General features: G+C 33.7%; 1 protein-coding gene across 2 annotated transcripts in view; it reads right to left on the reverse strand.

The window, feature by feature from the left end:
• Nucleotides 1–4924: 4924 nt before the first annotated feature.
• The window catches only part of SGCZ (sarcoglycan zeta), a 146829-nt gene continuing 134126 nt past the window's right edge, over nt 4925–17627 (reverse strand). For both annotated transcript variants that reach the window (XM_042812420.1, XM_042812419.1), the window contains 2 exons: nt 14502–14625; nt 4925–5119 (listed from right to left, as the gene is read on the reverse strand). In XM_042812420.1, coding sequence (XP_042668354.1) covers nt 4925–5119; nt 14502–14625 — 319 coding nt within the window. The remainder of the gene's footprint in view (nt 5120–14501; nt 14626–17627) is intronic.

The following is a 17627-nucleotide window of genomic DNA, read 5'->3' on the forward strand; positions in this document are numbered from 1 at the left end:
TTCCCATTTTGTTATTCCTGAAGTGAATTCTGATACGTTCCCTAATGTATAGATCACATTTATTCATGGTTCTACAGTAGCACCAGATAAAAATGCAAAATCAAAGGGAAGAAATACAGGACATTTCAGACTGTGTTCATTACATGCTGCAAAATTTCTATCTTTCCAAGAAAAAAATGACATTTCCAACTTCCAAAACCTTGCTATTATTTTCATTAAAAAAAAAAAAAAAACACGCGTGGAAAATGAAATAAAAAGTCTTAAAGTTTTAGTGTACTGCTTTTGAATAATGTTATCTACAATTATGACAGACAATCTGTTAAATAGAAAAAAGGTTTGTTTTACATAAAGCAAGAGTACAAAAGCACAGCTTTTGTAATTTTGGTAATATTGCAGTTTTACAAACATATTGCATAGTATGTGTAAGAAAATAGTTCCCATCTTTTTATATATTATATACACAAGAAAATCATTAACGTGAAAATTACAAAACAAAAATGGTTAGCAGACCTTTACTGAGTACTTATTGAAACAATATGACACTCAACCTTTGATCCAGTTTACATATTCATTACTGTGAATCAGCTGATAGTAAGTCCATAATGTGTTTTCTTTTTTATTATTAAAACAATGATTTAGAATCTTAAACCAAAACCATAAAAAACAATACAAAGTGTTAACAGAGTATCTTAAGCATCCTTCATAAAATCCTTCCAGGCATTTATGGCTGTATCTTCAACACAGACTTAATAGCCCTCTGCATCTAAAATATTTTAAAAAGTGAAATTGTGTTGTCCAGTCAAACCACTGTTTTACAAACAAAACAGTATAGCTTCAGTTGAAAGAAGCAATATCTTGGCACATTTTGGAATATACACTCTCCTCTTTTTAAGAACACCGGAAGATTCATATTAAGTATGAGCAGTAACATAACTGCAAAAAGTTGGAAAAAAAAATTGACTGGGAAAAAGTGAACAATCTACAGCTCAAAATGCTGTACAAATCTAAACTATGTTACAATTTCATGTTGTAATTACAACTTGTCTCTTCATTCCAACAGAATTAGTAGGTGTCGTAGTGTTAGATAAAGTAGAAGTGTCAGTCTTTGGTCTTATCGCTTAACCAATGAATGAATTGCAGTACAAAACCATACAGCTAACAGTGCTCAGAGAGATTGCTGATGCTTTTATTTTTCTTTTTTAAACAAGAAAGAGACAGTATCCTATAATATAATGATGCATATTTTTATAGAAGATAAATGTCTTGTCTGCTTTAAATACATGTAGCTAATAAGGTCTTTTAGTGTATTTCACTGTTGCCATAGGGATAGCTCTGGAAAAGTCAAACAGCTGCAATACCATCTTAGTGGTTCCAAAACATTAGAGTACAAAAAGAAGCTTCATTTGATACATGTATTCATATAATAGAAAGAGCCTCAAAAGAGTAATTTTAGTATTTTTTTTAATTGCTCAAATATTAATGATTAAAAATACCTTGAGGTCTTCAATCTTTCTCTACAATTGTTCCAACAGAATGATTTATTAATGGGAAACTCAGCCTTAGTTGGAATAAGAAGTGACATCTCTCTTCTGAAATAACTGATCAAAATTTTTAGTTAAATAAGCACTCTGGTTAGAGATACAGTAGGAGCTTTACATCACATGAATACTGGACACTATACATGACTAACAAGGACTGAAACAACTTGCAGAAAGGGCCAATAATCTTTGAGAAAGGTGACCCAAAAAATAACTAAAAATTTCCGAATGGTTCTGCATACAATGACCTTTATTTTATGCCTCAACATTACAAAACCAGGACTGAAATAGTAAAGGTATGGCTCTATGTTTTAACATGGTATTTGCACTGAGATCTTTCAGTTTTCTCACATCTGAAATGATTTGATCAACTGTGTCATTTTTTGAAGCACACTACAAACCAAAGAGCTCTACTATTTGCAGCTCTAAACATTGAAAAATACCAAATTTGTTTCTCTTCCCACTCAGAGACACTGACACTGCTTATGCATTATTGGTGTTCTGATGTTTTTAGTTCTTTCAATGCACTGAAATCCCTTTTCTAATACTCTTTGAAGTCACGTGGGCTAGAAAACCTCTTAAAAATGAAAACTTATCTTTTCCCTGTCTTATATCTTTCAGTAGTTGTAAATATCACTATTATGAAAGTCACCAGAATATTAAGACATTTATGAGAACGATTTTATAGTTTCCTGAAGCTTCCAAATTTACTTGTGCTAATATTGTTATCATAAATAGTATGGGGCAAATTGAAATGACTGCTAGCACAAAAGTCCTGACAGTGCAAAGCTTTATGGACTTACTGGCTTGGTTTTGTCCAACGTACCATCTACGTATCTGTCCAAAGTTTTCCTCATACACAGAGGTAAAATATTTCATCCTTATAAATATGAATGCAGTTATGAAATATATGCAGATGTGGTTTTGGTTTATTTCTTTCTGCTTCTTATAAAGTTTCAGCCTATCTGTTCAGCGGCTAGAAATGTACTACAGGTAAATTATCATATAAGGTGAAGAACAAACAAGAAATGTTCAATGGAAAATCCATGACAAAGTATCTGAAAGCCATTCCTGTGGATTTATTGGAGAATAAAAAATAAAAACTTAGTCAATTTGTATCAAATTTGTAAGGTAAAATTTAATTTACTGAATAGATAAGTCAGTAGAACCTTTTCATCTTTGAAGCAACCAGTGTTTGTGGGCGTGCAGAGATAATGAATGCATATGGATTTATCTTGTACTCCTGGAATACTATTTATCTTTTCATCCTTGGACTTTCACACCTCCATGCTATTACTTATGTAAAAAGTAGAAGAAAAAAGTAGAAAAAGAAATCTATTTCCTTTTGGTTTTAAGTGTATAGTGCATGGATGGACTTTCAAATGTTTTATCTTTGTTGTTGTTTGTATCTGTTTCTGTCCCTCTTACTAAGAATCTCCAAGCTTCCAATATATTTTCTTGCAATACTTTCAAATACATTTTCTTACAAGTGAAATAACAAATTATTAAACTAACAAAAAATTATTTCTTAATAGCCTTCTTTTGAAGAAATAAAATCAATTTAAAATCTTGATTTAACTGCTAGAAAACAGAAGTTTAGCATTCTTGCCATGGGGTGAAATTCACGCCTCTGAAGAGAGGCAGTGGAAAGACAAGCACCAGTTAAGCCATGCACACGTCTTGTGCTGGTCTTCTGCATAGGAGTGAATTTCACCTGAAGTGAAAACAAAATCCTTATTAGGTGGTAATAAAATAGGTAATCAAAACATTTGGTTACTTCTTTTCCTATTTTTTTTTTCCAAAGACAAAAAAATATACTCTGTAGAAATACTCACCTTTCACTCTTTGCCCTTCAGAGTGACCTTGCAAAAGCTGTCATTGAATTGATGATCTTACATTCAGAAGCCTCTATAGCTACATGCTAGGTGATGTAATTTAAAGGATAGTATTAAAAAGTGCACTTACCTTATGTAATCAAGCCATCTTCCAGAATAGGAAGCATTTTTAAACTGTTTTACATTCCTGGATTCTGTAAGTTTCAAGATACTCTTGTTAATCAGTGTTGTGATAAATTTATGTAGCAGTATACCAAAGCTTTTATATAAGATTTCTATTACAAATCAAATGAATCAAGTATGAACCTTGATACAAGTAAGAAATCCCATCTTAAACTGGTCAAAAATAAGAAGTCAGCAGTGAGATCTTGGTGCAAATGGGGCTGCATAATTTAAACACAGACCTGATGAAGTCAACATAATATTAATGTACTTATTTAATGTACTTTCTTCATATTTAATGTGATTTGATATATGTTTGTATATATATGTGTTACTGTTATTTTGAAACTTTAGCAGCAGATGGTAAACGAAAGAGATTAAAAATATGAGTGTCATACCACTTGTTAGTGAATTGCTTCTCAGTATTACACATTGCATTAGCACTAAAGTTTATGCTGTGCTCAAATGGCAGCAGTTAGCTAGAAAATGGACAGATGTAACTTTGAAGATTTTTTTTTTCATTTGCCAATTATAATTACTTTACGAAGAGCAATACACTGGTCAAAAGACATATCATCAGTATTTCCCTCTTTACCCTGTTCTTTCCCAAAATCTACTGAAAGCAATCGCTTCACATGCAGTAGCCACAAAATTAATATATAAGGCCATTCAGATCAGACAAACAAGAACAGATGTCTTTTTCACTCTGAAAGGTAATATTGCTGAGCACTTCCAAAATTTACCTAGTGTACAAAACCCTAGACTGAGTAGACAAAGAGTAACAACACACTTCTAAAGAAACCAAACTCAGGGAGGGATTCTGTCTCTTTTTGTGTTAAAAACCATTTACTGAATTTAATTGTTTAGTAAAGCAAGCATCACACAATGCTTCAAAATTTTAAAATTCAGGGATAAAAGTTTACATCCAAAAAAGATGAATGGAAAATTGTGCTTTCAGACAGTAGAGTTAATTATCATACAGGGATAACCAATTCATCTCACCATCAGATTCTGGGCAAATTTGTTTATGTACTGTATATATATATGTGCAGTTCATATCCAGGTCCTGCAAAAATCTAAAACTATGTGCTTCACTTCATGTAGCAAAGGCACCTGTGTTATTCTCCCTTTTGGACAAAAGGTGATATTATGTTCCAGGTTTCCTGATGAAGAATACATTGATTTATGAATATCTCACTCCCATCTCTACGTTGAGTGGTAACACAAACCACGAGAGAAGGCAGCGCTGTATTCCTGCTTACACTGGAAGAAGTTGCTCTGCAGGCCATTTGAAGCGTTGAACTTGTCACAAGGGAAACCGAGCAGAACTGTGAAGCAGAGGGATAGTAACAAAAGGCTATTCTGGTGTGAGGATAAATTGGAGTCCTTCTAGCTCCACAAGCAGATGTTGCTACTGGATTGACATGTGGAGCCTGCTCCTGCTGGGGACAGGTAAAGTTTACCATTGGGACAGATGCAGATCTCATAGATTGTCTGGCGAGGAGCTGAAGAGCTCGGTGAAGAGGAGGAGAAGGAGCCCACTGGTAGATTTCCCAGGCGGATTGTATCTGCATTTAAAAATATCTACAAAAGGGGGAAATAAAAGAATAAGTACATTTCTTTCAGTATTGTAGCATATTTTTAAAAGTGTATTTTAGGCAGAGTTGTGAGATTTTGCAAATATATAAGCTGTCAACATTTCTTGTTTTTCAACTGTGCAGTTGCATACCCATTAATGCCCATTACTGCAGTATATGCAAATGGTTCCCCCAACATGTTTATTCAGATACAAGAAATATCATACAGAAATATTTAGACAGTATTCTTAAACAGCTCAAATTTTCACCTGTGCAATTTGTGATTAAAATTTATTCATGCGTGTCAGTAGCATATCCTTGTTCTGGAAAAGTTTTTATTTTAATGAGTGTGAAGAGATATTAAAGTACATTCCCTAGTGTGCTCCTGTAAGCAGCAGGAAATATGTGCTGAACTGTGCTAAACTGTAGGGGCTTAACAATAGTTTCATTCTGAGAATAATTAAATAAGGATGCAGATTCACATGCACAAAATAAAGAGCCAATTTGACCTAAATTAGGAGGATAGAATATTTCAGGTTAAAGTCCTGTTAAGGAGGTCATTTGCTATTCCCATTTGATTCTGAACGTATCAAATGACTTTAAAAAAAAATTTTTTTTTTTTTAATCTTCTTCTTGGAAACAAGAGACAGTATTAAACAGCAAACTTGAATAATGTTAATAAATCTGTATCAAATTCTATAATACTTACACTTCTGTTAAATTTTCAGGATGCCACGAAATCATGTAAATAAAGAAAAAAACAATGCAAATCCTCCACTATTCCACCTAGTACAAATAGATAAGCTTCCAGCTGCTTGGAGGTAGTTTTTCATGGAAGGAGTAAAAGAGAGCCAAAGCAAGATCAGCCATTACCTTGGATGCAGACTATGGTAACAAAGCAAAACGGCTTTATCTCTGCAAACAACTGTAGAAGCTTAGGAAAAGGTGAGTTCCTTAGGTTGTTGTTAGTGATTTTTATAAGGTATTGAAAGTCAACAAAGCCAACTTGACAACACTATAGCACAATATCAGCAGTACATTTAAGGGACTGGGAAGATATGACACTTGACATTTCCAACAGTAAATACATATTAGTTTATGATAAAACTGGTGGTATATAGCAGAAAAGCAGTGCAGGAGCACTATAGAACCCGTGCTGGAGAGAAGTGACTGACAGCAGGATGGGAAAAAACTGAGAAGAGAAAGCTGAATGAAAATCCATGCAATGACTGATGCACAACAATGTTACCATCCACAGCAGAAGCAATGTAAATGACTGGGATGGTTGAAGGAAATACAGACTGAACAAAGCCCAAAATAATATAAACCCTGTCAAGGCTTCCTTCTCCCAGAGGAAGATGCTGTCACTGATGGGAAATAACACTAAAAGGGACAGAAGGAAGAATCTCAGAGGCATAGATGACAAGTGCATGGCATGATACCTTTCTTAATTCTCATCCTTACTGACAGGAATTCATTACAAAAGTAAATGCAGTGAACTGTTATCTTTGTTCTGCATTTTTTATAACAAAAGAATGATGCATTTACACACACAAGCTGTTTTAAAAGTACAATTTCATAAACCTGAAGTAATTAGGAGTCAGTATATATTATAATTTATATAATAATATATAATTTAGATGGAAGAAATGTGGACAGTGTTTAGAATTAATACTGTTCTATTGGAACTGGAACTGTAAAATATTGCATATGTGAAAAACTCAGCTCAGATAGGAGCAAATGTAACAGTAACTATAGAAAGCATAATAAGAAAATAAAATAACAGATGAGAGAAACAAAGAATTTGGTAGCAAACTAAAAACTAGAACTGGTAAAATGCGGTAAGGAAACAAAAGACTAATCATCAGTCAGTGGAGTTAATGCAAATAAAAAGTACTCTTTCATTTCTAATACAAGAAATAAAACAAATGTTATCAAGTCCACTATTATCACAGCAACAGTGGAGATATCAACAGGATTGAATAAAAATCTAATACCATTCAACAGTGTAAGCTTAACGTAAGTATCAGCACATCTTTTATACTGAATAGTGTTCAGCATCGTTCTGTACTCAGAGAAAGATCAAACACTGACGTCAGAACATGATAAAATGCTTTCAGTTTCAACAGTAACTCTGCCGGATATTAAACAGGAGCCTTGAATGTCCTATACTTGTAATCAGCAGGTTTTGATAGCTTGAAAATAGTTTTAAAAAAAAAACCAACAACCAGAGTAGCCTTTTGGACATTTAATACGTTTTTTCACTAAGCCTTAGTATACTCGGAATATCAGAGAAGATAAGTAAAAGATTAGTTATCTGTTTTTTTGAGAAAAAAAGAAAAAAGAAAAAAACAGAAATTAGAATGTTATGTATGTGATAATATGACATTTGAATATAGAAGACTTTCATGTTAAGAAAATCCAACTATACCAGATCAGTTACATATACTTTTGAAAGGAAGAATGACTGGTAACAATTTAGTTGAGGTAGTAGTGGGAAAGGATTCTGAGGAGTACATAAATCAAAATTAAATGAATTCTAAAAGAAGACATGTCTTGATTAAAAAAAGAATTAATTCAGAAGGAAAACAGAAGTCATATGATGCTCGAGATCATGCTAGAAGATGAAATTCTTTTGGATGCTTTGAACTTTGCTATTTTTTATTATATGTACTTATTATTTCTATGTCTTTGCTTACATCAGGACAGCTACACTTCTGCAACTCCTAACTGCAGAGATTCTGTAGTGTACTTCCCTAAGGTTTTAATTCAGTGGACTTTTACTCCAGCGTCCACTGCAACATAACGTGGCTCAGTTACTTCAAGATTAAATGATCTTTTAAATGATTAAATGATCTTTTCAAGCACATCTGTGCATGTATTTCCACCAGCGCTTTCAAATTTCACACTGTGATGTTGATGAAACCAGATTTTTCTGATGCCATGATCTTGAGTGGTAGCTGTAATGTCCTGTTCCAACAAGCATCCCACAACATCTGGTGAGCAATGTGGATAAAGTGGTACTGTGTTGCAGAGAAACTGAAGTGGATTCTTGTGAAGGTGTATCTACTGCAATGAGTCTGACAAGTTTGATGCCTTTGTAGAAAGCTGGGAAAGTAGTGATGTTTAGACAGACCCCTATAAGCTACACTCTGGGAATACCCAAGATGAAGAAGTTTAATAAAGGTAGCTTAAAGCCAACCTTAAATCTGTGTACATATGCAGTCAGGGTTATCAATAAAAAACTAAATTTACAGATGCAACATTGATATTTATTATTAGTTACTTCAGGGAAAAAAAAAAAAAAAAAAAAAAAAAAGCCCCCTTTGTATGGAATTTGAGAGGAACATAGTTCATGTTTTAGGATGCAACCTTTTCCCTCCTAAATTTTGGTAAAAACTGAAATTCTTGTCAGAAAAATCTTCCAACAAAACTTAAACTACTTAACTTTTTATGGTTGCTGTAATGAGGTGTTTGAAGAGAAAGGGGGTGGCAACAAAGAAGAGTATTGTGTTCCCAGGGAATACTGTTACTAGATGACAGAGAAGTCATCAGGGAAATGCCAGTATGAAGGGTCTTACTCTAATCCTTTGTGCTGCCAAAGGTAGGAGATAAGCCATATAATACTTCATATGCATGAAGATTAAGCAAAGCCATTATGCTCTACCTGATACTCACACCTTAGCAGATAAATAGGCAAGGAAAAAAAATCTTGAAACATTGTGGGAGATTGACTAAGAAACTACAAAATGGAAAAAGCAGCAGTTACTCACCAAAATAATGTTTCACATTGGAAAACAGTATATTTAGCAGGATCGTTCCCTTTATATAGTTAAGATCTAGAAATTGTAGATCATTGCCCTGTTTTGTGTATCTTAATGTCACAAAAAATATTTTAATATTACCCTTTTTAATTATTTTTTTTAAAAGTACACCTGGTTTCGGATTAATTAAAATAGCAAACTGAATCAGCCTGTAGGGCATGTGAAATTAACAGAAAAATCGTACACTTTAAATGAATATTCTTATGTTCTCTACTATTAATGTGAAACCTGAGAACTTTATAAATAAATAAATATAAATATTTGGTCTCTCTACTTAGAAAATTTGCAATCAGTTATTTCTACGAATTAGCAAAAGTCTCTGCAATAACAGCACTATTAACTGTCAGACACAAACATGTAAAAGACTGTATGTTCAAAGAAATGTCAAAGATTAACTAACCCAAGAAATCCTAGCCTGTGCCTTGTGAAAGTGTTTAGAATATCAAAGGTACCTGTGATGTTTATTAACTGAGATCTGGAAGTCATCTACTCATCAGACTGTGCTGTTAAGCTATCTGAACAGGAACAAGGAGGAGAGGAAGATAAGAAAGAAAATACAGTTTATCTACAAAAAAACACAGAAAAATTGAAGGAAAGTACTTTCAGTGGGTAAGATACAGGCATGAGGTAAAGAATCAAATATTCATACAAGGCATGTTATATAGAGATATGAATCAGCCTTGTCATGTATAAAAGTTCTCCCCTAGGTCCTTGACTAAGTGCTCACAAAAGAGGAGATTACACTCTGACTATATACAGCCAAATACAAGAGTTATGATTTATAAATATTGAAAAATGCATCAAAGTATGGCTGGACTTGAAAGATCATTCCAAAGTGCTTCAAATTGTATTCAGGACTAGTGTGGTTAAAAAATAACAGGAAATTGGATGAAATGTAGAAAAGAAGAAGGAAAACTGAAAGGTAGTGTTCATCAATCAGTATGAAAAGACAGTGTAATGTGATTGCCCTTAGGCTCTTCAGAATTAATTTGAATTATAACAATTCAAGATTTTGTCTAGTCTTTTTGCTCTATTGCATATGCTACCAGAAGCATAAATGGAAATATGATCATATAAATTGGGTTGCTAGACTCCTAACTACGTATTTTTCATTTGCTTGTATGTTTTTATTTGCTGAAGTCAGATTACAGCATATACTGCAATGTTTTAGTTCACATCAACCTATTGTTCTAATAACTACTTCTGTTTTTTGCATTTATTTTAAAAATATTCAACAAAAATAGCCTTCATTGAAAGTCTAACATACACTAGCACAGTATCTGGAACCATATCTGTCTTAAGAATCAGTGTTATTAAGGAAAAGGTAAGTACCGAAATGAATATCATAACTGGGGTGAAACTGGATGTACCGAATATCCAGAGAGGGACAAATTACCTAGTACAATCTGCACGTTCAAAATATATTCTCTATAGAAGTAGGATCAATTGGCCACAGGAGAAAGGAGAGCTGTAGGCCAAAGTGTGCTCAGATGTGGTGAATATTCTCTGTCTAAAGATTATAAATGACACACACGGATGAAGCAACCTTCTTTAATTCTGTTCCATTTTCTTCCTCACCAACTGTAGATGATTTGAAAACTAATACATATATGCATTAAATATAATGTAAATAGTAAAGTGTGCAATTCTTGCTAGAATGGAAGAACTTTTGTTTCAACACCTCAATATAGAAGTGACGTTTATGAGAGTTATGCTTCATTTTAAGCACATATTTTTCTAAATTCATGTTAGATGGTCACAAGCATAAGTCGCATGATAACTCCATTGTAATTTATATTGGTGGCTATGGAAACAAAAAATTTCTAGCGTATTTATTCTTTCCGTTTCAGGGTTGGTCAAATGGGATTGCTATGAATGCTGACCAGTAGAATTTACAAGGTCCAATGCTTATGGTATGCCCATGACAGACTCATACACAAGAATTTCTTGAATCAAATTCCAAATAGTATTAGAAATCCTTTGAAATTCAGAGGACAAATATGACTTCTTTGTTTTATTTGTACCCAAACCAGAAAGCGAAAGACATGATAAAAATATTTCTGCTCAATCCTGTGAGTAAAAAAAGTCATCAATTACATTTCAAATCGAACTAGAATAAAATTTAATCTTCTTGGAAAAATGTTTCACTTATAAATTAAAAATTGTCACTTCTTTTTCTAGTAAAATTGCCTCAAGGATCATCAAGTTCCAACATCCTTGCCATAGGCAGGGTTGCCAGCTAGTACTAGATCAGTACTGCTCAGGACCCCAACCAACCTGGCCTTGAACATCTCCGGGGACAGGGTATTCAAAGTCTCTCTGGGCAACTCCCCTGGCATTTAATCTAAGTCTAACCATTACCCCTTGTCCTATCACCATCTACCCATGTAAAAAGTTGATTTTCCTTCCATTTCTAATCTTCCTTTAAATACTGGAAGGCCATACAGCCTTCTCTTCTCTAGACTAAACAAGCCTAGCTCCTTCAGTTTATTACAGGAGAGGTGCTCTAGTACTCTAATCATCTTCATGGCCCTCCTCTGGACCCTATTCAAAAGCTCTACATCTTTCCTGTGTTGGGGGGTACCAGACTTGGACATAGCACTCCATCTGGGGCCTCACAAAAACAGAATAGACAGGGACAATCACGTCCCTCTCCCCACTAGTCATCCCTTTTCTGACAGAACTGAAGTTACCATTGGCTTTCTGGCTACAAGTGCACACTGCTGGCTCATGTTAAGTTTTTCATTTACCAGAATCCCTAAGTCCTTCTCAGCAGGGCTGCTCTCAAGTTCTTCTCCCAGTTTGTATTATCTTGACCTGGGATTATCTCAAACTGAGTGCAAAGCCTTGCACTTGGCTTTGTTGACCTTCATGAGGTTTACATGAGCCCAACATTCAAATTTATCAAGACCTTCTAGATGGCATCCCTTCCTTCTGCCTTTTCAACCACATCGCTCAGCTTGGTGTCATCAGCAAACTTGCTGAGGGTGCACTCAATCCCATCATTTATGTCACTGATAAAGATGTTACAGCACTGCTTCCAAGACAGATCCCTGGGGGACACTGTGCATCACCAGACCCTCCTGGGACATAGAGCCATTGACCACAACCCTCTGGCTGTGACATTCCAACCAGCTCCTTACCCATGAAACTGTGTACCTTTCAAAACCACATCTCTCATAAGGATAAGGATGTAGTAGGGACCATGCAAGCCAAAGGCCTTGCAGAAGCAAATATATTTATAGAAAAAAGAGTGTCAGTGTGTCTTTCTCTTTTTATTTATTTTGTCTTTGCTAAAAAAATAGGATTCAATGAAAATGCAGAACTTAGGTTACATAAGAAGCAGCCTGAAAAAGTACATAACAGCATGAGCTTCAGTACAGCTAAGGTTAGTTAGCAGCCCTTCTCTTCAAAGAGTGATGTATTTCAAAACCATTAAAATTAGTTGCTAGAACAATTAGTTTTTAGCATGAAATAAACTATTTGGAAAGGTGTGATTATATCATAATGTATTTCAGGTATATTTCTATGTATTTTTATACTAAGCAAAATCTAGTATTTGTGGAATTCAAAATTGATCTGTATTTTTCCAATATACTTATATGTGAAAGAAGCAGTAGCCAGCTAGCAATCATTGTGCTGAATTAACAAATAAGAAAAGTTATTTTTCTTCTTATGTGAACCAGTAGATTTAGATAGAGCTCAGAGCTTCACATTGCTTTCTGCTTGTAAATGATGGCTACTTTAAACCATTAGTTATGGTTTATTTATAGAATAAAACATAGTTCACAATTAAAAGCCAAGCTGTAATTGAATCAAAGGATTCAGCTGATGCCTTGGCTCACAAGGGTGCAGCTCAAGAGTTTTATAAAGAGCAGTAGAGTGTGAATAAAAATTACAGCCCCTAGTATTCAGTCTGGGATCATGCATTATAATGTGTAATATGGCTAAAAGGATTATTATAATACTGTAGTAAATAAAAAGACCATGTATCAAACAGCAGAACTGAGAATGCTTGCAGAGGCTTTCATTTTGTGATGTGGGAGGATAAAGATTATACTGTGTGAGAAATAAGGGTAAAGGAAAATGATTTTATAAACACATCAATGTTCTTCATAAGATAATTTCTGAAGTTATTCTTAAATAAAAGAAAAATATATGCTTCATAGATTAGTCCACTGTAAATTCATAACGATTGTCTTCATGGCTAATAATGATTTTTTCCAGATTCCATATAACTATTTGCTGGTATGACACAGCAGTAATTATGCCACAGAAGGAAAACATTACCTTGTGTATCTTTGGTGCCTTAGTAAATAAGCTTATAAACTTAAAAAAAAATAAAATTAAAAGTTAACTAGTATGGAAATGATACCAAAAAATCATGTATTGTATTTTTTTTCTAGTACAAAAAGGGACCTCAAGGATCATGAATCTCCAACCCCCCTGCCACAGGCAGGGCCACCAACCTCCCCATTTAATACTACACCAGGTTGCCCAGGGCCCCATCCAATCTGGCCTTGAACACCTCCAGGGATGGTGCATGCACAACCTCTCTGGGCAGCCTGTTCCAGTACCTCACTACTCTCTAATAAAGAACTTACAGGGTAAGGGAAAGGGTAGGGAAAGGTTGGTATCTTGTTCTCTCATAACTATCAATCTAACATATACATGGGAAATCACAGATGAATAAAGTCTTATTTTCCATGCCCAGGACTATAAAAAACATTTTTAATAGGAAGTTCGATTAAGCTTGTTTTACACTGTCATTTTTTTTTTTCTATAAAGCATTTTGTTCATAACTGAATTCCAACAATGCAAAAGATAGTTATTACAACTTTTCTCAAGTTCCTATTATGGCAATCTAGCTGAGATCATAAGGAATTACTTCCAAAAACATCTTTCCAATGTACACTAGTAGATACTTAAGAAAAATTAAAAGTCATACTATATATTCCGTACATTTCCGCCATTCATGGATTATGAACCAAACCACTGATCCAATTTGACATTTTTTTCTTGATTTCACACAGGTTTATACATGAAGAATCCATACCAAATTTTTTGTCTTGTTGATCACTGAAACATGATTTTGGTGAAATCATACAATGAACACAGCGCTGAAATTCTCTACCCTTCAGAGGTATTAACAGCCAAAGGAAAAATATGCAGTATGCAGAGCAAATCTGTTGAAACATGTTATCACAGCTTAATAAGGTATTAATTCAAACTTTTCTCTTTCAGCTTGTCAAATTCATCCAAAATTTCTTTTTACCATCATCACTTAGCTGTATTTTTCCCAAGGATATGCCGAAGGACTTGATAGTGTTTTTCTTGAGTGTTATATTAAAAACTATTTTTATCTATATCCATTTCATTTTTTTCAGTGTGCATGAGATTTAGTAATTCAAATATTTGAAAAAAGAAAAATAAATAAATTATTTTAATATAGACAAATGCAGAATGCTTCTTGTATGTTTACCATGCTGCTGAATAAATGATCCTTGCATTATTTGTTTTAAGTTGAACAGGGAAGTAGAACATTTATCTACTGGCTGAGCTTACCTCCCCTTCTGTAGACTGTAAGTGCAGTTCTTTTCTACATGTAGCCTTTAAATCTCCTGCAGCTGCATTGATTTGCACTCCCCTGGGTGCTTCCATCACCAAAGATCTAGTTGGAGATTCAAGTCTGAAAGACAAAAACAATCACTGAGAAAAAAATACACTGAATCAAACCACCAAAAAAAAAAAAAAAAATCAACCAGACTTAAAAACTAGAGTACCACAGTGCATGAAGATACACATTTTGAATTGTTAATGTATTTTGAAAGTTAATGAAGCAGAAGTGAGTTATTATACATACAGATGATTCTCTCACTGTTCTCTATAGCTCAGAGAATAAAAAATCCATCTGTGTTTAAATCTGTTCCTGCCTGGGACAGCATTTAGGCATTTAATGATACATAGGTGCCTGCCTACTGATGTTTGCCTATACTAAAACTGAAATACAGGAACTTACAATTCCATGTATTTCTATGAGTGCTACTGTAATGGCAATTTAATAACTAAACTTTGCTAAGTGACCAATGGCAAATGTTCATCTCAATAAAAATTAAGCAAAGGACTTTAACAGTTTTAAATAATAATGTAATACTGAATAGAATGGCTTTGCCTTCACAGGCTTATTTGTATTTCACAGAGATGTAGCAGCATTATGTATGAAAAAAGGGAAAGAGTACCATTCCAGTCTCTTTTACCACGGTTTTTTGCATGCCCTTTTTCTGTTCTGCAAAATACTCATTATGCTCTTTAATACTGATATAATAGGGTCAAACTACATATTACTGGGACTTGGTATGTCTCCCTAGTGCAACTATTGTTGTTCTACTCCTGACAGATTTTCCCTTTCTTTCTGTACTCTATACTCAAGATTCTCAATTAAGCTTAGTGCAGAACTGAGGTACCTTCTCATCTATATTCTATCTCAGTATGCTGAGATAGATCTCTTGAACGGGAAGAACCACTGCAAGGTTTTGATAGTAGTAGTGTTCACAGACTGAATAGAAAAGGTGATCAAATGTATTGAACTGGAAAACAAAGAAATGAATTCTGGATGGGTTCAGCGATAGACTTATTGCATAGCCCTGTTAGGAATGGGACAAATCTTTTAATCTATTTGTATCACAGTAATATAATGACAGAACACAGTTCTTACTCTACCTGAACAAAAGCTTTTTGTAAGATGAAATATGCTAGTGATAAAAATAGCTAGAGTGAGCAGCTCAATAAAAACACTGCATTTCCCTCTTTACCAAATTGTATTCTGAGTGTTAGGCCAAATCTATTCCAAAGTATAATGAGTTACTAGGCATATTATATATATGAGTAGTTCATCAAAGAATTTTGCTATAGAAGAGCCAAATGAAAGGTCTATCAGGCAGTGGAATGACAGAATTTCAGCATATTTCAACCACTGTTTTTGTTTTTGTTTTTTAGTATACAGAGTAGTAATGGATAATTTGAAATCAAAATGCCACATTTGCATGCAAAGTAAGTTACCAAGATGGTATCTGTGAAATATGTCTGTTCATTATATGTCACTCAGATTCAATGGGACAGAAGATGGAAACACACAGAAAAATTACCTGGTAGCACAAAATGAGACTATTAAAAGCAGGTGTTCAGATAACAGCAAAGTATTTTTTGCAGATAGCACAAAAATCTGTACTTGTTACATGCTTTCTTTTTTTTTTTTTTTTTTTTTTTTTTTACAGTCTATATAGGAAAAGGTTAACAGATCATTTTTGTGCTTCTTTGTACCAGGAAAGAATCTAAATATCATGAATTTTTTAATCATGAACTTCAGTGTTTTTCAGGTGGTTATCTGATGTTAATTTCTGATGGCTATAAGACAACAGAAAAAGAGTTTCCAAAACTTTTTAGAAACTGTATACACACACTGGAAACAAATGAACAAACAAAACCAACAAAAGAACAACAAAAAGTAACATTCAGAGAGAAAACTTATTCGTTTGCAATGGAAAGTATAACAGAATTCTGCTGCTCACAAAATACCGAGTAACTCCAAAACAGAGAAACAGAGCTGCATATCTGATTTACAAATATCAAACCCAATTTAACCATTGCTATAAATCAAGAAAACTTCGTTATGTACTAATTGTATATTGTGTAACAAACATTTTTTTATTATGTGTGTTTGAAATTTTCTGAAAGGGTGTGTGTAGCAGAGAAAGCTATTGTACTAGTTCCATGACAATTTAGGTCAGACTTCTGCAATCCAGTCAGCATACACAGATTTGTACTGCAAAGATCATAGCTCGGTAGTGTTGGAGTACAGTAGCAAACTGATGAAAAAAAAAAAAAAAAAAAAAAAAAGAAGTCATAATCAATAAATGCCTGGCATTTAGGTAACGTGCATTTCTGTGTAGAATGTTTAGAAATGAGGCTTTTGAAAGTATTATGTTGGCTTAACGAAATTTTACTTTGAATTTCATAGGAAATTGAACTATGCAGTTCAGTGCTGAATATTTGGATATTTCCATTCCATCCATAATTTTCAGCAACATGATTTTGTGATTTATAAACTAATTTCTCAGAATCTTAAGATTTCCTACTGGTTTCAGCTCCCACCTTCTAATAATTAGGATAAAAAATGTTCCTTAACTATATTCATTACACTGAATATGTAGATTTTAGGAGAAAAAAACCCAGAAAATATTTCTGGTTTTATATAATCAAAATCACTCTTAGACATCAGAAATTTTCTAGTAGGAAGACAGAAAAAGTCTGTTTAGGAATATCAAACAAAAAATAATTTTGTTTGAAAAATTAACATTTTTTTCCAAAGCACAACAAAAGTTGAGGTGTTCCCTTGTGTTTCATCATTGTTGTTCATTATCTTTGTCAATTTTAATAGCTTTCTATTTGTCTAAAATGAAGACATTTGGAGAATTAATTTCTGAAATTAAGTTGTTAATATGAGACTTCAACGTAGTCTGGAGAAGTTTCTTTTTCAGGCAATAGATTTTTTTAGCAGTTTCCTGAAATCAAATATTTTGGTAGAAATATTAGTGAATGGCTGATGATTAGAGAAGTAGCTTTTAAAATACTACCCATCTATTAATAAAACTGAGTGCCTATATTTGTTTTACAGCTACTAATGTACTTTTT

The sequence above is a fragment of the Centrocercus urophasianus genome, unplaced genomic scaffold (genome assembly GCF_019232065.1).
Source record: "Centrocercus urophasianus isolate 14NV4802_14NV808 unplaced genomic scaffold, USGS_Curo_1.0 seq_13, whole genome shotgun sequence".
NCBI lineage: Eukaryota > Metazoa > Chordata > Aves > Galliformes > Phasianidae > Centrocercus > Centrocercus urophasianus.